The 22,484-nt window shown below is 44.9% G+C and overlaps 1 protein-coding gene across 1 annotated transcript in view; it reads left to right on the top strand.

The window, feature by feature from the left end:
• The window catches only part of PRELP (proline and arginine rich end leucine rich repeat protein), a 160,103-nt gene that overhangs the window by 64,152 nt on the left and 73,467 nt on the right, over positions 1-22,484 (top strand). Inside the window, exon 2 of the mRNA XM_063955281.1 lies at positions 19,401-20,358. Coding sequence (XP_063811351.1) covers positions 19,410-20,358 — 949 coding nt within the window. The 5' untranslated portion in view covers positions 19,401-19,409. The remainder of the gene's footprint in view (positions 1-19,400; positions 20,359-22,484) is intronic.

The following is a 22,484-nucleotide window of genomic DNA, read 5'->3' as shown; positions in this document are numbered from 1 at the left end:
GATTAGCGAACTATTATATACCTTCCACTGTGAATCAGCTACAGGTGCACAAAGCAGGACACACTCTGCTGGCTTGTTCTCAGCAATATCTCTGAAATAGTGATCGTGTACCTTGCTATGTGCCTCAAGAACTAACTTTAATCTGAGTTCTTTCTTCAGATTGCATACTTCAATTTTTTTTTTCAAGTAATTTTAATATTGGAATCTGATGCTCTTTCAATACCTCCCAATTGCAATAATGGCTGGCTATTCTTACATTTTTGGATTACTTCATTACAAAAAAATAAAACATGGTACTTCAACTAGAGTATCTTTTAAAAAAGAAAGTCTGTAGTTGCAATCAATGAACAAATGCAGAACAAGTGAGGAAACTTATCCAGGCAGGCTGGCATGCAGTATGGCTTAAGCTTGTTAAAAAATCTTCTCAAGGTGCATACACACGGTGAGATATTGACTATCTCCGATTTTGACTTTGCGATTTCCCCTGAACTCCCTGGAGCCCTGAACCACCGATACTGACTATCTTTACTTGAGATTTTGACTGTGCGATTTTAACTAAGTGCCAATTTTGACCTTTGTACTAGCTTCTACACAATATAGTCAAGATTGACTTGACTGCATAGTTTATCTTTTCATGCGATACCGACCCCACGGGAGCACGCATTGGTATCGCAAGCTGTGTACACATGGTGCGATTTGCACTAACTTTCCTTACGATTTTGACTATATAGTCGAAATTGTAAGGTTACATCGCATCATGTGTATGCACCTTTAGATGTACACCTCAAGTACCAAGTACAGTACATAGATTGTAGCATCCTTACCTCTATCAAATGAAAATCATACAGTTAAAAAATAACACTATAGGGAACATTCCTTTATAACTTCATCATATTAACTATTAAACACATGTATTCACATACAAGTGCCATCTAGTGGTGGCAAAATATATTGTCATTTTAAATAGGTTCATTTGATATAACTAACTCCTACAATGGGTTGACTTGTGACACTGCCTGTCATCTCAAAGTATTATTACTGGTGATGATTTACTGGATCACACACTAGAAGAAAGAGACAATACACTTTGCATATTTAATAGTGTGTACTATATATTTAAACTTGCCAGATAACATTATTAAAAATAAATACTGCTCCTTTTGTAATTTTTTTTAATGGTAGTAGTTATCTTATTGGCAGTCCTCTACTTGGGATGAAGTCTCTGGTACTGGGGCTGGACTGGATTGACCTCAGTCAGCAACTTTTCCTCCCTTCTCTGTACACCCCCAGGTTCCAGGACCCTGTGTATGTTAATGCTATGGAACCATGTGTTACATGTAATATGCAGAACCTGGGAGCCGTGGACCTCTCATTTTCACGTGCCCACCCCCCAGCATTTCACTTATTTAATCTAACGACCCTCGTTGGCCGCCGACACATTGTCCCTGAGACTAATTTGCTGTTTAGCAGATATGCGGGGATGTCAAGCTGATCACTCCCAGCCTTCTCTCTGTCCTTCTCTTTCTTCTCTTCCCTTTTTTCATAGAGCAGTAACCTCACTCCCTCTACTTTTTCTCTATTCCTGACAATTCTTTTCTTATTTCTTCTATGCACTCTACTATACACTGCAAAATTGGTTGAGATTGCTTTACGTACACATGAATTACCTATGTTTTTTTTATGTTTTTTCCTGTATTGCATGATACCTGAGTGATATTATTGTACTATTTGTCTTTAATGGATCTCTGCATAGGTCATCTGCCTATTGTTTCTAATCCTTGTGATAAAATTTGCTTCTGAAAAAAAAAATGAGCAAACAGTAAACATTCTGAGAGTAAGGAGAAGAAGAGAGACAAGTACTGTATATAAAAACACTCAGCTCTTAGCCATCTGCAGGCTGAGCCATACATACTGTATACACCTGCTAAAGTTCTCAAAAGGAAATTTGTTTCATTTGTATTAAAAATAGGCCACACCCAGCAATCTGTCCAAAATACACCTATTTGGCATATACTTGTGCCCTTTGATGACCTGGATACATTATACTGTATATGCACACACTGATCAGCCATAACTTAAAACCACCTGCGTAATATTGTGTAGGTGCCGCTTGTGCGACCAAAAACAGCTCTGACCCATCGCAAGATGGGGTCAACCTTTGAAGGCGTCCTGTGGTATCCGATACTATTCCTGAACAAATTTTGCAGTGTGGCAGGGTGCATTATTCTGCTGAATGAGGCTGCTGCCATCAGGGAATACCATTGCTATAAATGGATGTACTTGATCTGCAACAATGTTTAGGTAGGTGGTGCGTGTCAAAGTAATATCCTCATGAATCCCAGGACACAAGGTTTCTCGTCAGAACATTGCCCAGAGGATCACATTGTGTCCACTGGTTTTCCTTCTTCCCATAGTGCATCCTGGTGCCTACTCTTACTCAAATTATTGATGCTGTCGAAGTCAAAAAATATTGCAGTACACACATCACGTACAAACTACACACAGATGGCCTCCGTGCGCGTACTTGTTCTGCCGTGCGTGCGCATATTCGCAATTTGCGTATGGTCGCTCCCGCGGTCCTGCGTATTAGCGCGTGGTATGAGTAATTACGGTAGTGTTTGTAAACGCATGGAAAAGCCATAAACACACATTATATATTTAATTCAAATAGTGCACAATGTACACATAGTCTCCCTGCACCACACCAGCAAATTACACTAGTTTAAATGGTATCAGAACAAAGGGATTCACCTTTACAGGATAGGAGGGGACAGAACTAGGTTATAAGGTGGTGTTTGGTATCCAGCTGTAGGGTATATTAAGGGCAATATTCCGGTGTTGGTTTGCAGAAGATCGCATGCTCCTGCGAATAGTTATGCGCAGGAGCAGAATATAAATAGTAACTGTATTTACTGTACACTTGGTATGCGGCGGGAACCCAGAGGAGACCATCTGCAAGTGCACCTGGAACAGACATCGCCCACCTATTCAAACCGACCTATGACCTCTCCTGTACTGTAAATGACCATCCCTGTGTCCAATGGACAAAGAGATTACGGTTTCCATTGTGTTAGGTTTTGGACTATTGTATAAAAAGCCAGCTGCATGCCCGGTCCCACACAGACTCTGAAGGTCATCTACCTTGATGACTGAGGACCGGCGCAGGCAAAACCAAAACGTATGTACCATTGACTGTAGCCATTTTTCTATTGTATTGTATTGTTGTTATTGTAACCCCCTTTCAGCAATTATATGTTGGTGTGTCGGAACCCAGCATCTTACATACAATCTGGTGTCGTGTCTCTTTTTCCCTGCTAAGGTTATAAGTGTATTTCAGTCACACGTGTAGCTGCTAAGTGCTCACGGAGTGCCTTTGGGTGTGTACGCACTGCGTGTACTTTGTACGGCCAGCGCGGCATTTGTACGCAAAGTACGTACACGGTATGGGGCTTTGTACGCTAACGGTGTAAAAAGTACGTAGGCTAAGGTTTGATCACAGCGGCCGCAGCGGCTCCATTTTAAAGTGTATTTAATGTGTTTTTAAAGTGTTGCTTTTAGTCCTGTATGTAAATTGACATTTACAATGCATATGTACCTGGCTGTCCACATGCTCACATGCAGTGGTGCCGAGAGAGGGGGGAAGGTACAAATTATCCGGGCCCAGGTCTGACGGAAGGGCCCAGTGAGGGTCCTCTTACCTGGCAGTAGCAGCTGCAGCTCTTCTCCTCAGCCCAGCATACTCTGCTGTGTACTGGGCTGCAGAGTGGCCATGGAGGTGCTTAAAATACACATTTTTTCTGAATTTTTTTCTAAGGGTACATGACCACACCTCCTGTGATTAGGCCACGCCCCTTGAAAAGTGCCTGGGCCCAGTCTGGCTCTCGACTGCCCTGTCCACATGCCCATTATTGTTACTTTAAGTGGTGGATAGGGGTTCGTATGGGCACTCTGACTGGTCTGTGGCTATGCAGCCACATAAGCAACATGCCCATATATAAGTAGAGAGAGAGAGAGAGAGAGAGAGAGTAAGTGGAGTGCACTCTGAACTCTGTCTCCCTCTCTGTTCACAGTCTAGGGCAAGCTTTGACCCCCGAGATGATTTAATTACTGCACATGTGCGGCTTCGTTGCCACTGTGCAGATTGTGCTATTAACCCTGCTGCTGCTGGCTGAATCTAATACTGCATCCAGGTGTTCCTGTGCATCTGTTACATGTATTCAGGTTCTGGGGTTTGGTGAGACCACTATAGGGTCTCAGCCTGAGGAGGCTTCCATGGTGGCGCATTCTTTTCGTGATGTATAATTTGTTAATATTAAAATGTAACTTTTATTATTGTTAGTTTAAAATAAATTTTATTTAGGCATGCCATAGGATAAATGTTAGCCAGCCTAAAATTATACAAAAAAAAAAAATTTGGATCGGATACAAGTACTGTTCTTTATTTCCTCATTTTTTGTTTCATTATTGGAAGAACAGACATTTCTATCTAGTCCCTTCAGAGTTATTTATCTCCTATTCAACCGTAATTGAAATTTTATTATCCTATTCTTAATTCAGATTAGGTATATCGATGGGACAATTTTTGTTCTGATTAAGCAGTAGTGAAAATATAAAAATTATCTCATAAACAGGTTTTAATCAAATAATAGAGTTATATTCAATTAATTTCTGATCTCTGAATAGCCTGTTATGTTGCAGCTCCCTGTCAAGCACATTTCCCATATGCAACGTTAGTGGTAATTAGTGGACATTTATTCCTAGCCATTAATATGCCATCATTGGTACTGTTAGATCAACACTAAGTGGCATTGCTTTGCAATTCTAAGAGCACTCTTCATTGCCAATACAGTATAATGGGAATGATTCCGAGTTGTTCGCTCGCTAGCTGCTTTTAGCAGCATTGCACATGCTAAGCCGCTGCCCTCTGGGAGTGTATCTTAGCTTAGCAGAATTGCGAACGAAAGATTAGCAGAATTGCGAATAGAAATTTCTTAGCAGTTTCTGAGTAGCTACAGACCTACTCACAGATTGCGATCAGCTCAGGCCGTTTCGTTCCTGGTTTGACGTCACACACACACCCAGCGTTCGGCCAGCCACTCCCCCGTTTCTCCAGACACTCCCGTGTTTTTCCCTGACACGCCTGCATTTTTGCGCACACTCCCAGAAAACGGACAGTTTCCGCCCAGAAACACCCACTTCCTGTCAATCACACTCCGATCACTTCAACGATGAAAAATCTTCGTTCGGACGTGAGTAAATCTACTAAGTTTTGTGTTAAAATACTAACCGCATGCGCACTGCGAACAATGCGCATGCGCATTTTTGCCTTAATCGCTCCGTTGCGAAAATCGGCAACGATTGAACAACTCGGAATGACCCCCAATGTTTGCAATAGAGGGATAACAAAAAATAGTAAAGTGGTTAATTCCAAAGTACCAGAATCAGATATTTTAAAGCACCTTCTATTGCCAATAGAGTTTCACACATGCAATAGCAGAATAGTGTCCAATAAGCCAAATCTCCTTTTTGTCAAAATCAATCTCAGATATGTGAGATCATATATTTGTTTCACTCAACATCAGATGGCGCTTTTGACAATTCTGAAAGTGTTTTCTATTATGAATGTAATTTAAACATAAAACAACAGAGTGGCATAGAATTGAGTTGTCAAATTTAAAGATAGTACAAATATATATATATATATATTAGAGATGAGCGCCTGAAATTTTTCGGGTTTTGTGTTTTGGTTTTGGGTTCGGTTCCGCGGCCGTGTTTTGGGTTCGAACGCGTTTTGGCAAAACCTCACCGAATTTTTTTTGTCGGATTCGGGTGTGTTTTGGATTCGGGTGTTTTTTTCAAAAAACACTAAAAAACAGCTTAAATCATAGAATTTGGGGGTCATTTTGATCCCAAAGTATTATTAACCTCAAAAACCATAATTTACACTCATTTTCAGTCTATTCTGAATACCTCACACCTCACAATATTATTTTTAGTCCTAAAATTTGCACCGAGGTCGCTGTGTGAGTAAGATAAGCGACCCTAGTGGCCGACACAAACACCGGGCCCATCTAGGAGTGGCACTGCAGTGTCACGCAGGATGTCCCTTCCAAAAAACCCTCCCCAAACAGCACATGACGCAAAGAAAAAAAGAGGCGCAATGAGGTAGCTGTGTGAGTAAGATTAGCGACCCTAGTGGCCGACACAAACACCGGGCCCATCTAGGAGTGGCACTGCAGTGTCACGCAGGATGGCCCTTCCAAAAAACCCTCCCCAAACAGCACATGACGCAAAGAAAAAAAGAGGCGCAATGAGGTAGCTGTGTGAGTAAGATTAGCGACCCTAGTGGCCGACACAAACACCGGGCCCATCTAGGAGTGGCACTGCAGTGTCACGCAGGATGTCCCTTCCAAAAAACCCTCCCCAAACAGCACATGACGCAAAGAAAAAAAGAGGCGCAATGAGGTAGCTGTGTGAGTAAGATTAGCGACCCTAGTGGCCGACACAAACACCGGGCCCATCTAGGAGTGGCACTGCAGTGTCACGCAGGATGTCCCTTCCAAAAAACCCTCCCCAAACAGCACATGACGCAAAGAAAAAAAGAGGCGCAATGAGGTAGCTGACTGTGTGAGTAAGATTAGCGACCCTAGTGGCCGACACAAACACCGGGCCCATTTAGGAGTGGCACTGCAGTGTCACGCAGGATGTCCCTTCCAAAAAACCCTCCCCAATCAGCACATGATGCAAAGAAAAAGAAAAGAAAAAAGAGGTGCAAGATGGAATTGTCCTTGGGCCCTCCCACCCACCCTTATGTTGTATAAACAAAACAGGACATGCACACTTTAACCAACCCATCATTTCAGTGACAGGGTCTGCCACACGACTGTGACTGATATGACGGGTTGGTTTGGACCCCCCCCAAAAAAGAAGCAATTAATCTCTCCTTGCACAAACTGGCTCTACAGAGGCAAGATGTCCACCTCATCATCACCCTCCGATATATCACCGTGTACATCCCCCTCCTCACAGATTATCAATTCGTCCCCACTGGAATCCACCATCTCAGCTCCCTGTGCACTTTGTGGAGGCAATTGCTGCTGGTCAATGTCTCCGCGGAGGAATTGATTATAATTCATTTTAATGAACATCATCTTCTCCACATTTTCTGGATGTAACCTCGTACGCCGATTGCTGACAAGGTGAGCGGCGGCACTAAACACTCTTTCGGAGTACACACTTGTGGGAGGGCAACTTAGGTAGAATAAAGCCAGTTTGTGCAAGGGCCTCCAAATTGCCTCTTTTTCCTGCCAGTATAAGTACGGACTGTGTGACGTGCCTACTTGGATGCGGTCACTCATATAATCCTCCACCATTCTATCAATGTTGAGAGAATCATATGCAGTGACAGTAGACGACATGTCCGTAATCGTTGTCAGGTCCTTCAGTCCGGACCAGATGTCAGCATCAGCAGTCGCTCCAGACTGCCCTGCATCACCGCCAGCGGGTGGGCTCGGAATTCTGAGCCTTTTCCTCGCACCCCCAGTTGCGGGAGAATGTGAAGGAGGAGATGTTGACAGGTCGCGTTCCGCTTGACTTGACAATTTTGTCACCAGCAGGTCTTTCAACCCCAGCAGACTTGTGTCTGCCGGAAAGAGAGATCCAAGGTAGGCTTTAAATCTAGGATCGAGCACGGTGGCCAAAATGTAGTGCTCTGATTTCAACAGATTGACCACCCATGAATCCTTGTTAAGCGAATTAAGGGCTCCATCCACAAGTCCCACATGCCTAGCGGAATCGCTCCGTGTTAGCTCCTCCTTCAATGTCTCCAGCTTCTTCTGCAAAAGCCTGATGAGGGGAATGACCTGACTCAGGCTGGCAGTGTCTGAACTGACTTCACGTGTGGCAAGTTCAAAGGGCAGCAGAACCTTGCACAACGTTGAAATCATTCTCCACTGCGCCTGAGACAGGTGCATTCCACCTACTATATCGTGCTCAATTGTATAGGCTTGAATGGCCTTTTGCTGCTCCTCCAACCTCTGAAGCATATAGAGGGTTGAATTCCACCTCGTTACCACTTCTTGCTTCAGATGATGGCAGGGCAGGTTCAGTAGTTTTTGGTGGTGCTCCAGTCTTCTGTACGTGGTGCCTGTACGCCGAAAGTGTCCCGCAATTCTTCTGGCCACCGACAGCATCTCTTGCACGCCCCTGTCGTTTTTTTAAAAATTCTGCACCACCAAATTCAAGGTATGTGCAAAACATGGGACGTGCTGGAATTTGCCCATATTTAATGCACACACAATATTGCTGGCGTTGTCCGATGCCACAAATCCACAGGAGAGTCCAATTGGGGTAAGCCATTCCGCGATGATCTTCCTCAGTTGCCGTAAGAGGTTTTCAGCTGTGTGCGTATTCTGGAAAGCGGTGATACAAAGCGTAGCCTGCCTAGGAAAGAGTTGGCGTTTGCGAGATGCTGCTACTGGTGCCGCCGCTGCTGTTCTTGCGGCGGGAGTCCATACATCTACCCAGTGGGCTGTCACAGTCATATAGTCCTGACCCTGCCCTGCTCCACTTGTCCACATGTCCGTGGTTAAGTGGACATTGGGTACAACTGCATTTTTTAGGACACTGGTGAGTCTTTTTCTGACGTCCGTGTACATTCTCGGTATCGCCTGCCTAGAGAAGTGGAACCTAGATGGTATTTGGTAACGGGGGCACACTGCCTCAATAAATTGTCTAGTTCCCTGTGAACTAACGGCGGATACCGGACGCACGTCTAACACCAACATAGTTGTCAAGGCCTCAGTTATCCGCTTTGCAGCAGGATGACTGCTGTGATATTTCATCTTCCTCGCAAAGGACTGTTGAACAGTCAATTGCTTACTGGAAGTAGTACAAGTGGGCTTACGACTTCCCCTCTGGGATGACCATCGACTCCCAGCGGCAACAACAGCAGCGCCAGCAGCAGTAGGCGTTACACGCAAGGATGCATCGGAGGAATCCCAGGCAGGAGAGGACTCGTCAGAATTGCCAGTGACATGGCCTGCAGGACTATTGGCATTCCTGGGGAAGGAGGAAATTGACACTGAGGGAGTTGGTGGGGTGGTTTGAGTGAGCTTGGTTACAAGAGGAAGGGATTTACTGGTCAGTGGACTGCTTCCGCTGTCACCCAAAGTTTTTGAACTTGTCACTGACTTATTATAAATGCGCTGCAGGTGACGTATAAGGGAGGATGTTCCGAGGTGGTTAACGTCCTTACCCCTACTTATTACAGCTTGACAAAGGGAACACACGGCTTGACACCTGTTGTCCGCATTTCTGGTGAAATACCTCCACACCGAAGAGCTGATTTTTTTGGTATTTTCACCTGGCATGTCAACGGCCATATTCCTCCCACGGACAACAGGTGTCTCCCCGGGTGCCTGACTTAAACAAACCACCTCACCATCAGAATCCTCCTGGTCAATTTCCTCCCCAGCGCCAGCAACACCCATATCCTCCTCATCCTGGTGTACTTCAACACTGACATCTTCAATCTGACTATCAGGAACTGGACTGCGGGTGCTCCTTCCAGCACTTGCAGGGGGCGTGCAAATGGTGGAAGGCGCATGCTCTTCACGTCCAGTGTTGGGAAGGTCAGGCATCGCAACCGACACAATTGGACTCTCCTTGTGGATTTGGGATTTCGAAGAATGCACAGTTCTTTGCTGTGCTGCTTTTGCCAGCTTGAGTCTTTTCATTTTTCTAGCGAGAGGCTGAGTGCTTCCATCCTCATGTGAAGCTGAACCACTAGCCATGAACATAGGCCAGGGCCTCAGCCGTTCCTTGCCACTCCGTGTCGTAAATGGCATATTGGCAAGTTTACGCTTCTCCTCCGACAATTTTATTTTAGGTTTTGGAGTCCTTTTTTTTCTGATATTTGGTGTTTTGGATTTGACATGCTCTGTACTATGACATTGGGCATCGGCCTTGGCAGACGACGTTGCTGGCATTTCATCGTCTCGGCCATGACTAGTGGCAGCAGCTTCAGCACGAGGTGGAAGTGGATCTTGATCTTTCCCTAATTTTGGAACCTCAACATTTTTGTTCTCCATATTTTAATAGGCACAACTAAAAGGCACCTCAGGTAAACAATGGAGATGGATACTAGTATACAATTATGGACTGCCTGCCGAGTGCAGACACAGAGGTAGCCACAGCCGTGAACTACCGTACTGTACTGTGTCTGCTGCTAATATAGACTGGTTGATAAAGAGATGTCTATGTAACTATGTATGTATAAAGAAGAAAGAAAAAAAAACCACGGTTAGGTGGTATACAATTATGGACGGACTGCCTGCCGAGTGCCGACACAGAGGTAGCCACAGCCGTGAACTACCGCACTGTACTGTGTCTGCTGCTAATATATAGACTGGTTGATAAAGAGATAGTATACTCGTAACTAGTATGTATGTATAAAGAAAGAAAAAAAAACCACGGTTAGGTGGTATATACAATTATGGACGGGCTGCCGAGTGCCGACACAGAGGTAGCCACAGCCGTGAACTACCGCACTGTACTGTGTCTGCTGCTAATATATAGACTGGTTGATAAAGAGATAGTATACTCGTAACTAGTATGTATGTATAAAGAAAGAAAAAAAAACCACGGTTAGGTGGTATATACAATTATGGACGGGCTGCCGAGTGCCGACACAGAGGTAGCCACAGCCGTGAACTACCGCACTGTACTGTGTCTGCTGCTAATATATAGATTGGTTGATAAAGAGATAGTATACTCGTAACTAGTATGTATGTATAAAGAAAGAAAAAAAAACCACGGTTAGGTGGTATATACAATTATGGACGGGCTGCCGAGTGCCGACACAGAGGTAGCCACAGCCGTGAACTACCGCACTGTACTGTGTCTGCTGCTAATATATAGACTGGTTGATAAAGAGATAGTATACTCGTAACTAGTATGTATGTATAAAGAAAGAAAAAAAAAACACGGTTAGGTGGTATATACAATTATGGACGGGCTGCCGAGTGCCGACACAGAGGTAGCCACAGCCGTGAACTACCGCACTGTACTGTGTCTGCTGCTAATATAGACTGGTTGATAAAGAGATAGTATACTCGTAACTAGTATGTATGTATAAAGAAAGAAAAAAAAACCACGGTTAGGTGGTATATACAATTATGGACGGGCTGCCGAGTGCCGACACAGAGGTAGCCACAGCCGTGAACTACCGCACTGTACTGTGTCTGCTGCTAATATATAGACTGGTTGATAAAGAGATAGTATACTCGTAACTAGTATGTATGTATAAAGAAAGAAAAAAAACCACGGTTAGGTGGTATATACAATTATGGACGGGCTGCCGAGTGCCGACACAGAGGTAGCCACAGCCGTGAACTACCGCACTGTACTGTGTCTGCTGCTAATATATAGACTGGTTGATAAAGAGATAGTATACTCGTAACTAGTATGTATGTATAAAGAAAGAAAAAAAAACCACGGTTAGGTGGTATATACAATTATGGACGGGCTGCCGAGTGCCGACACAGAGGTAGCCACAGCCGTGAACTACCGCACTGTACTGTGTCTGCTGCTAATATAGACTGGTTGATAAAGAGATAGTATACTACTAATATTATATATACTGGTGGTCAGGTCACTGGTCACTAGTCACACTGGCAGTGGCACTCCTGCAGCAAAAGTGTGCACTGTTTAATTTTAATATAATATTATGTACTCCTGGCTCCTGCTTTAACCTATAACTGGCACTGCAGTGCTCCCCAGTCTCCCCCACAATTATAAGCTGTGTGAGCTGAGCACAGTCAGATATATATATACATTGATGCAGCACACTGGGCTGAGCAGTGCACACAGATATGGTATGTGACTGAGTCACTGTGTGTATCGTTTTTTTCAGGCAGAGAACGGATATATTAAATAAAACAAACAACTGCACTGTCTGGTGGTCACTGTGGTCGTCAGTCACTAAACTCTGCACTCTCTTCTACAGTATCACAGCCTCAGGTCAATCTCTCTCTCTCTCTCTCTCAACCCTAATCTAAATGGAGAGGACGCCAGCCACGTCCTCTCCCTATCAATCTCAATGCACGTGTGAAAATGGCGGCGACGCGCGGCTCCTTATATAGAATCCGAGTCTCGCGATAGAATCCGAGCCTCGCGAGAATCCGACAGCGTCATGATGACGTTCGGGCGCGCTCGGGTTAACCGAGCAAGGCGGGAAGATCCGAGTCGCTCGGACCCGTGAAAAAAAACATGAAGTTCGGGCGGGTTCGGATTCAGAGAAACCGAACCCGCTCATCTCTATATATATATATATATATATATATATATATATAATGTTACAGTTCAGAAACGTTTTTCCCTCTGTCCCAATAATATCAAAGATACACTGTCTCTGTAACATAGGTGGTCATTCCGAGTTGTTCGCTCGCAAGCTGCTTTTAGCAGCTTTGCACACGCTAAGCCGCCGCCTACTGGGAGTGAATCTTAGCCTATCAAAATTGCGAACGAAAGATTCGCAATATTGCGAAAAGACTTCTCTGTGCAGTTTCTGAGTAGCTCGAGACTTACTCTTCCAGTGCGATCAGTTCAGTGCTTGTCGTTCCTGGTTTGACGTCACAAACACCCAGCGTTCGCCCAGACACTCCTCTGTTTCTCCAGCCACTCCCGCGTTTTTACCAGAAACGGTAGCGTTTTTTCACACACACCCATAAAACGGCCAGTTTCTGCCCAGAAACACCCACTTCCTGTCAATCACATTACGATCACCAGAACGAAGAAAAAACCTCGTAATGCCGTGACTAAAATACCTAACTGCATAGCAAATTTACTTGGCGCAGTCGCACTGCGGACATTGCGCATGCGCATTAGCGACTAATGGCTCCGTTGCGAGAAAAAAATAACGAGCAAACAACTCGGAATGACCCCCATAGATAGAGAAAGTTTGCTATTGGAAATAGGGAATTGTAATAGTATCTGTTTGCAGTCTGACTAAGGGACTAGACTTGATCGTAGATGTGCTAAATTTAGCACATCTACAATCACTTTCGTTGACATGCGGGGGGACGCCCAGAACAGGGCTAGTCCACCCCGCATGTCTGGCTCTAAACCCCCCCCCACAGGCACATAAGCATCGCACTGCGGCGATGCTTTTGTACCTGAAGAATAGCTCCCTACCAATGCAGCACCTGCGCACTGGCAGGAAGCTAACTGTCGTTCTCCGGGTCACAGCGGCTGCGTGTGATGTCACGCAGCCACCATGGCCTACCCCCAGCATGGTCTGGGCACGGCTGTGTTGTCCGGACTGCGCTCCCAAAACAGAACCCCAACGCCGCCGGCCCACCCTCTCCCCTCCATCGAACGCCTCTGCTTGCGCAGTTCAGACCTGATCGCCCGCTGTGCGAAAACGCAGAGCAGCGATCAGGTCTGAATTAGCCCCTAAGAACTAAGGTTGTTACTGTGTCAGTCCGCAATCCAGACACAACAAATCTTTGCCATCTGAGCAAATGAGAGTAGGTCTGAGGCTGCCACTAATCGCGACTGAGACAACCTTTAAGTGGTCTGTGCTGACATCATATAGCCTCCCTAAAAACGCATGGGCATGTCTGCATTTTTTCTGACACACCCAGAAAACGGCAGGTTTCTGCCCAGAAATGCCAGCTTCCTGTCAAACAGCAGCTACATTGTGATTATGATCTGTACGCATTTTTTTGTCGCTACTACCCCTCGTGTGTGCGCACTACAAATGCTACTCATGCGCAGTTGTTCGATAATCACTCAATTTGTGATTTATCTGAATAGCAATCCATGCTGGATAAGGCCCCTAGTAAAGCTGCAGCTCTTTTAATGGTGTGCAGATATACCGTAACGTCATCAGAGGCTGTAATTTTCTTTAACACCGTATGCTCCTGACCTGTTTTCATTAGCATGACCAATTCAGTATATGTCAGCTGATTTTGCATCCGGGACTGCAACATTTGTATTTGGCCTGTGGCCACATTTCTAATAGTCTGGAGGATTTCCTCCATGCTTCTTTTGGGCCTGAGCCAAATATTTGCACTAAGCACTAAACTTTTCCTTTAATTGGACTTTACACAGTCTTCAAGCTTTCTCTGTGCTGCCCCACCCAACATTAACAGACCAGCCAGGATTTTAGCCCAGGGAACCAAAGTACTTTTAACTCTCTCCCTGCTGGTACAAATGTAGAAGAGAGGAAAAACAAAATTTAGAAACCAATTTTCCTCAGGTCGGTTCACCCTACTCACCCACCCGGATGCTGTGCAGCTCAGGCTCCCCCCAGGTAAAAACCGCCACCCAGCTCATTGTCAGTGTAGCCAGATGCTGTCCGTCAGACTGCACTGGCTTCACTGTGACTGGCAGTAACTTCCTATTGGAAGTCTTACCTGTCAGTCACAGACAAACAGGGCAGTGCCACTGGGAAGTGTTTCCTTCCTCCGGGACTGCCAGACTGGGCTGCGTTTAGCAGAGAGCGCGCTTCCTGTAGGAAGCCACTTCCTACTGATCAGCCCTAGCCAGCTTCTACAGACTGCAGCCGATGCAGTCCATAGAAGCAGGGGTTTTGAGCATGCACAGTACCATCTCCACTACTGCGCATGCGCTGGGTCCTGGCATCTGTGAACTACATAATACAGGTGCTGGGACCTGGGTGGCGATGGGGACCAGGCAACAGGGATAAGGCAGTGGAGACCCAGCAGCATGGCCAGCGGTAGCCCTCCTCATCCATCCAGGTAGGAGCTGCCGCTGCTCGCAACACACCAAGTTCTGGAAATCTGCCACCCCACTGATACTCTGCTCTATCTGCTGCTGCACACTCACTGACGGGTCCTCACCGAACAAGATTAGTTTGGCAAGTTGTCCCTGCCCAGGCCTCAAAAATATGACACCTTGGGAATAACCATGTCCAGCAGTACAATAAAACAGTGGGTGGTTTATTAACTGCATCTTGGCAGGCCACTGCACAGCAAGTGTCAGATCTTATATCAAAGCAGGTTACAGTTGCAGTAGAAGAGAGGAAAAACAAAATTTAGAAACCAATTTTCCTCAGGTCGGTTCACCCTACTCACCCACCCGGATGCTGTGCAGCTCAGGCTCCCCCCAGGTAAAAACCGCCACCCAGCTCATTGTCAGTGTAGCCAGATGCTGTCCGTCAGACTGCACTGGCTTCACTGTGACTGGCAGTAACTTCCTATTGGAAGTCTTACCTGTCAGTCACAGACAAACAGGGCAGTGCCACTGGGAAGTGTTTCCTTCCTCCGGGACTGCCAGACTGGGCTGCGTTTAGCAGAGAGCGCGCTTCCTGTAGGAAGCCACTTCCTACTGATCAGCCCTAGCCAGCTTCTACAGACTGCAGCCGATGCAGTCCATAGAAGCAGGGGTTTTGAGCATGCACAGTACCATCTCCACTACTGCGCATGCGCTGGGTCCTGGCATCTGTGAACTACATAATACAGGTGCTGGGACCTGGGTGGCGATGGGGACCAGGCAACAGGGATAAGGCAGTGGAGACCCAGCAGCATGGCCAGCGGTAGCCCTCCTCATCCATCCAGGTAGGAGCTGCCGCTGCTCGCAACACACCAAGTTCTGGAAATCTGCCACCCCACTGATACTCTGCTCTATCTGCTGCTGCACACTCACTGACGGGTCCTCACCGAACAAGATTAGTTTGGCAAGTTGTCCCTGCCCAGGCCTCAAAAATATGACACCTTGGGAATAACCATGTCCAGCAGTACAATAAAACAGTGGGTGGTTTATTAACTGCATCTTGGCAGGCCACTGCACAGCAAGTGTCAGATCTTATATCAAAGCAGGTTACAGTTGCAGTACAATATCAAGCAGTCACAGCCAGACGCATAGCTATGCCAAACTGGACCCCCATAGTATAACTCCATGCCGTGGCACAGGCCCACCCCCCGTCATTGCCGCTGCGCATGCCCCCCCCTGTTGGAATACTCAAAAGAACCCCTTCCCTGCAGCACTCACCATTGGGGCTGCACTACTGCCTCATCCGCTCTCCCGGCTGGCCCGGCTCCATCTCGTGTCTCCTCACAGTCGCTGGAAGGAGGCATGGCTGTGGTCCAGGGATGTCCCTGCAGACTAGCCACGCCTCTTCCCAGCATTAGTTAGTACTCAGGAGAGGCGGAGCTGGCGGCCGGGTGAGCAAGTGTGGCTGCAGTGCAGCAGCACACTTGTAAAGGTAAAAGATGCCAGCGCCAGGGCTCACTCAGCAACTAGGTGCAGGGGAAGGTCACAGCAGCAGGCCCATGGTCACAGCAGCAGGTATACAACTCCTGGCACACATACATGATCTCAATGGACTTTCCTGGTCCCGGCACCCTGACGCTAATCACCACCCCCAGTCTATCCCCTGGCCAACTTGTTCATCATCAGTAGCTCTGATGTTCCCATCAGAGGTTTAAGCCAAGCTCTCAGGTACTGCTGAGTACCTGACTGTTGTTCTCAGCATGCTGCAAAACCTGGACCAGACCTGCCAAACACATTACACCAAGGTTGTCAGACGTTGAGAATGTCACAACTCTCTCTGTGTCTATAAACAACCCTGGGAACACCTATCTAGCTGTGACTCTATGACTCTCCTGTCACAATACATTTAAAGTGTCTAATTAATTTTATCCATTCGAAAGTATGGAATTGTGTTTTTATTGAATAGTTTTCAAAGAAATTTAGGGAATGATGCTACAACAAAAGGGTTAATAAGTGTAGTAAAGGTGTTTGCACATGAAAGAAAATAAAACATGAGGAAGGAACATTGGTTATATTAAACATCAATAAGGCCTGCAGACATGCCATTAAAGGCACCTTAATTTGTTTTCATCTCCAGAATCAACCACAAATGAGCATATTCTGTCAAAAGTTTCTTCTTAATAGGGATGTGCAGGAAGAATATTTCTCCAAGAGACTAATGTACTAAACCTGACTGTCAGACTATATTCCTCCTTGTTTGTTCACATTTTTTGCTGACTTTTCTCAAAATCAACGCTGCCAGATTTCAGCACATAATATGCAATACGTGATATTTTTTTTAAATAACATTAGATGTGCTCTGTTTATTAAAAACACTTTCTCTTGCTTATTTTTAGAATTATTTACTTGATTGTACATAGCACCAATGACCAAACATTTTTTTTAATTAAAGAATGTTTGTTAACATAATGGGGGTAATTCTGAGTTGATCGCAGCAACAAATTTGTTAGCAGTTGGGCAAAACCATGGCCCTCATTCCGAGTTGATCGCTAGCTGCTTTCGTTCGCAGCGCGGCGATTAGTTGAAAAAGCGGCACTTCTGCACATGTGTACGGGCCGCAGTACGCACGCGCGAAGTACTTTCACACAAAACTATGCAGTTTTACACAAGGTCGAGCGACGCTTTTCTGTTGCTCTGTTGATCGGTGAGTGATTGACAAGAAGTGTAAGTGGGTGGTAACTAAGCGTTTTCAGGGAGTGCTAAAAAACGCAGGCGTGACAGGTAAAAACGCAGTCGTGCCTGGGGAAACGGGGGAGTGGCTGGCCGAACGTAGGGCGTGTTTGTGATGTCAAAGCAGGAACTAAACTGTCTGCAGTGATCACAAGGTAGGAGTAGGTTTGGAGCTGCTCAGAAACTGCATGAAAATTTTTACGAGCAGTTCTGCTAACCTTTCATACGCACTTCTGCTAAGCTAAGATACACTCCCAGAGGGCGGCGGCCTAGCATTTGCACTGCTGCTAAAAGCAGCTAGCGAGCGATCAACTCGGAATGAGGGCCCATGTGCACTGCAAGAGGGGCAGATATAACGTGCAGAGAGAGTTAGATTTGGGTGGGGTGTATTCAAACTGAAATCTAAATTGCAGTGTAAAAATAAAGCAGCCAGTATTTACCCTGCACAGAAACAAAATAACCCATCCAAATCTAACTCTCTCTGCAAATGTTATATCTGCCTCCGCTGCAGTGCCCAATTGCTAACAAACTTGCTGCTGCGATCAACTCAGAATTACCCCCTATGTTTGTACAAGTAATGGGATCATTTATTAAATCCAACAAGTGCGTGTGTGCACAGTACAAGGTGCTTGCTTACATTATGTATTTTAATTGTCTACTCCTACAGGAAATTTCCACAACTTTTAGCTTACAGACTTCTGGTCCATACATGAGATGCTAATGCTACCACTTTACTTCTGTGTTTGGTGCTGGCTGTGCAAATACCAATGCATGGCCATCAGACTGTGGATGTGCAAAGTACATGCATTGTATATTGGGAAGAGCTGCAGGAAGTGTTCAGCAGAGGACAGTAATGTGCAAGTGATGCCGCTGCACCCTGCAGCCAGTGGCTATGCGGCAGCAGCTGCTGGATGGTCCTTTGGATGCACAACACATGCACCATGCAGTTTGTGCTGTCCCCTTAAGCGTCCTTAGAACACTCCGAACAGAACTAAACTTACTGACACACTGGCCTCGCCCCCTCGGCCTGATGGCATGATGTCATTAGTCATGGGTCTTGGTCAGGGGCATGGACGGTAAAGGGTGCAGTACAGCCCTGTTATGGCTCTAGATCAGAAGGGCCATGGAGCAGAGCTTGCTAACACATCTTCTGATGAAATTAGCAAATGGAGACAAACTCCAAAAAGCTTAGCTGATTGACGCTTGCTAAATAGCCCCATAACGGGGTCCCCATAGAAAACTACAGGGATGGCTGCTACAAGTGCTGTAATTCTGCAGTAGATATCACTTGTATCTTCTACTTCATAGATGATATTTTCTGGCCCCACATAGGTCACACAGTCTTCCGATGATGTTGCAGATGATCTGATGCTACGTCCTAGGATGCAGTTCGGATCACTAATGCAAGCAGGAGACTTGACTCCTCCTGCTGAATTACCATGTAAGTGCTAATGCTGTAAGCAGCAGCAATAGCCAGATCATCCACATCTGAATCAGGCCCCATATACACATACTAAGATCCATTGACAAAACTGAGACACTTTACTCATAACATAAAATTGCCACCTTTACTTTGTGCCTTATTGATGACAATGGCTCATTAGTTACTTGCACAAATTCATCTCCTACATCTATAGAGAGCAGTGTTGGAACCTACCTCATACATAACAGTAGAGTAAAATAAAAAGGAGAGTGTTATAAATGAAAAGCCACCATACTTGAAGCTACTCCTGGTTCTGGAAATGTTCTCTTTTTCACAAACTTGTTCGATTTCGTCAAGGTTCTTATTGTTAAAGTCAACAAAATTGTATTGATAGGTATTTTGTACTGGTGAAAATATTTATATGTGTTTAAATTTAGTCATCATGTATGTTCAATTATTATTTTTTTTACCAGTATCTAATTGTTTCTTATTTGATTTTTATTTGCAGGAAGTGACTATGAGATCTTTGGTCCTTTTACTTTTACCTTTGGTCCTTATTTTGGTAACTGAAGTGAGTGGTCAGAGACGTAAACCTCGTCCCACAGTAGTACGCCCAACTAAGAGGCCAACCCCACCTGCACGAGAACCTGTGGAACCCACAGATCTGCCCCCTCCACTTCCACCTGGACCTCCATCAGTTTTTCCAGACTGTCCTCGGGAGTGCTACTGCCCTGCAGATTTCCCTTCAACAATTTACTGTGACAGTCGCAACTTGCGCAAAGTTCCAAATCTCCCTTCTCGTGCCAGGTATGTTTACCTGCAAAATAACTTCATTGATGATCTAGCAGAGGATGCTTTCAAGAATGCCACTGAGGTTCAGTGGATCAACCTCGACAACAACCGCATTAAGAAAGTAGACAAAAAAATCCTTGAGAAGATGGAAAATCTGACCTATTTATATATGGAAAAGAACCAGCTAAAGGAGTTACCATCTTATCTGCCTCCACGGCTAGAGCAACTTCGTCTCAGCCGCAATCAGATCTCGAAAATACCTTCTGGAATTTTCAGTAAAATGGACCACTTGATTTTGCTGGACTTGCATCACAACAAGCTAAGTGATGGGGTCTTTAACAAAAATACATTTAAGGGTCTGAAAAACCTTATTCAGCTAAATTTGGCTCACAATATTCTGCGGAAAATGCCTCCCACTGTGCCAGAGACTGTGAATCAGCTATTTCTTGACAGAAATAATATAGAAGACATTCCCTCTGATTACTTTAAAGATCTGCACAATCTATCTTTCTTAAGGCTCAATTACAACCAATTGTCTGAAAAAGGTCTTCCTAAAAACATTTTCAATATTTCCAGCCTCTTGGTCCTTCAACTATCCCATAACAAGTTTACAGTGGTCCCATCCATTAGCCCAAAACTGGAGCACCTCTACCTGAATGACAACATCATTGAAAGTGAGTAGATTGTATGCATGTTTTTAATTATTCTTCCTTTATTTTTATTATTATTATTATTATTATTATTATTATTATTATGTGCATTTGCAGTTTTTTCTAAAATATATAGTGGTTGTGAATGATAGGGCTTCTCCTTATCATGGGCTGGATAATGTACTGTATACATATGCAATGGAGAAAGTGTAGGATAGTAAAATTCAGTATCTCCTAGCTGGTGCACAAGTGGTGATAATTATTTCACTCTCGAGCTCCTGAGTAACAAGTTTGGGATGCATTTGTGTAAGGTACAGCATGATAGCATAATGTACTTCTTATCACCTGCTTTAATCTTTGTCCTTCTAAGAAATGTAACAAAGATCTGTGCACTACTTAAAGCAGATCTTCTTATCTTGGCTTAATACCAAATTTAAACAAGAATGTTACATTTTAGTTTTATGCATTTTTTTTATTTTTTCCCACGTCATCTGAAACAAAGTGAACCTTGTGGCAGTCTACAGATGTCTATACTTTTTATGCTGTGTTTTAAATGACTTTGAAGTTATGCCTGACTTAGTGTTCCCTCCTGTGGTGTTTTAAGAAGATAGTAGATCACAGTCATCACAGTCAGTCAAGTATATTAGTTGCACTCATATAAAATACTGTACAAAGTTGGAAAAGATTAGCTTGCAAATCTATTTTATCTAGCCACAAGTTAAAGTGCGGGTGAGTAAATATGTAGCTCTAGTTTCATCTTAGACATCTTTGGTCCATCTAAAATTGAAGAATCTGTCTGTGATTAATCAGGTACAAGGTAACTATACCACTATAATTCCTATAGTATTTAGATTTTGAAATGCTAAAAGTCTATGAGGGTCATTCAGACCCAGCCGCTGATGGTGGCAAACTGCGCATATGCAGCGGCCGCACAGAGTCTGCGTAGATACACACATTGTGGTCGCATCCCCGATGGATGCAACTGTAATGTGATTGACAGCAGCGGGCATTTTTGGGGCAGCGGCGCGGTATTAGTGGGGTGGACAAGGTGGTCCAGGACCGTTTTTGCGGTGGCTGCGTGATGTCACATGCAGCCACTCCGATAAAAAAAATGGCAGCTGACCATCTGACAGCACTGTCAGGATGTGCTGCCAGAGGTCAACCTTAGAGCCGATGCGTTTGCAATTAGATTATGGACGCATTGTGAGGCAGCCCCCAACATGTGCAGAGATTAACGCAGATCAGGAGCTGGTGAAAGAGCCATAGAAAGATCAAAGCAGTGGAATTAGCTGCAGTACTAAGAACCCCAACACAACCTGTCTGAAGTTTCAAACAGGGACCTACAGTATGACATGCTGAGGAGACTCAGATGTAGCCCTTGATCTGATTCATATTGAGTAGCCTGAGTTTTGTTGGCAGCACATGATTAGAATTATTGTGGCATATAAGCTTATAGTGGTGTAAAATATACACATGCCACCTGGTGATTGCAGTCATGTTCCCTGGGAGGGCAAACAGTAATGAAAGGCAAGGACAGCATGTGGTGACATGACCATAGAGTGTGTCCTAGGATTAGGTTTAGTAGTGTGAAAGCTCTAGTACTGAATGTAGAGGAATCACATTGCAACCAGAGTCTGCAAGATAGTGGCCAGTGCTGAGGAGGTCCCAGGCTCCCCTGCCTTGTCAGGAGTGGCAGCATGGCAGCTGCCATGAGGACAGCAGAAATATTCCTCACATATTACACAGTCAAGCTTAATTGCTGCAGAGCTTTTCCAGCATCAGCAGGGTCAGGAAGAAATGTCCCTGAAGCATGGTGTATTGTGAGTGGCAGAGTCCATAGATATTGGAAAGGTCATTTAATATATGTTTGCCTGAAGAAAGCCTATGCCGTGTGGCATATGTTGTGAGAGAGGAGGAGCAAGAACTTCTGATCTGGAGTCCCCAGTATGTCTGCATGTGTGAGAAATGACCTGACATGTTGTGGAACTATATCACTCAGCAACACCTAGTATGTAACCATTGTTGCATTACTGAATTTTTGCATACTTAAGACTGTGCTGGAGGCACCGACGTGAACATATATTTGCAGCTGCAGTAGTATATACAGGAGGACCAGTTTGGAGTTCGAGAATCCTTTACTATTTCAACCA

Source organism: Pseudophryne corroboree, chromosome 2, assembly GCF_028390025.1.
Source record: "Pseudophryne corroboree isolate aPseCor3 chromosome 2, aPseCor3.hap2, whole genome shotgun sequence".
NCBI classification, from domain to species: domain Eukaryota; kingdom Metazoa; phylum Chordata; class Amphibia; order Anura; family Myobatrachidae; genus Pseudophryne; species Pseudophryne corroboree.
This window is presented reverse-complemented; position numbering and strand designations above follow the sequence as displayed.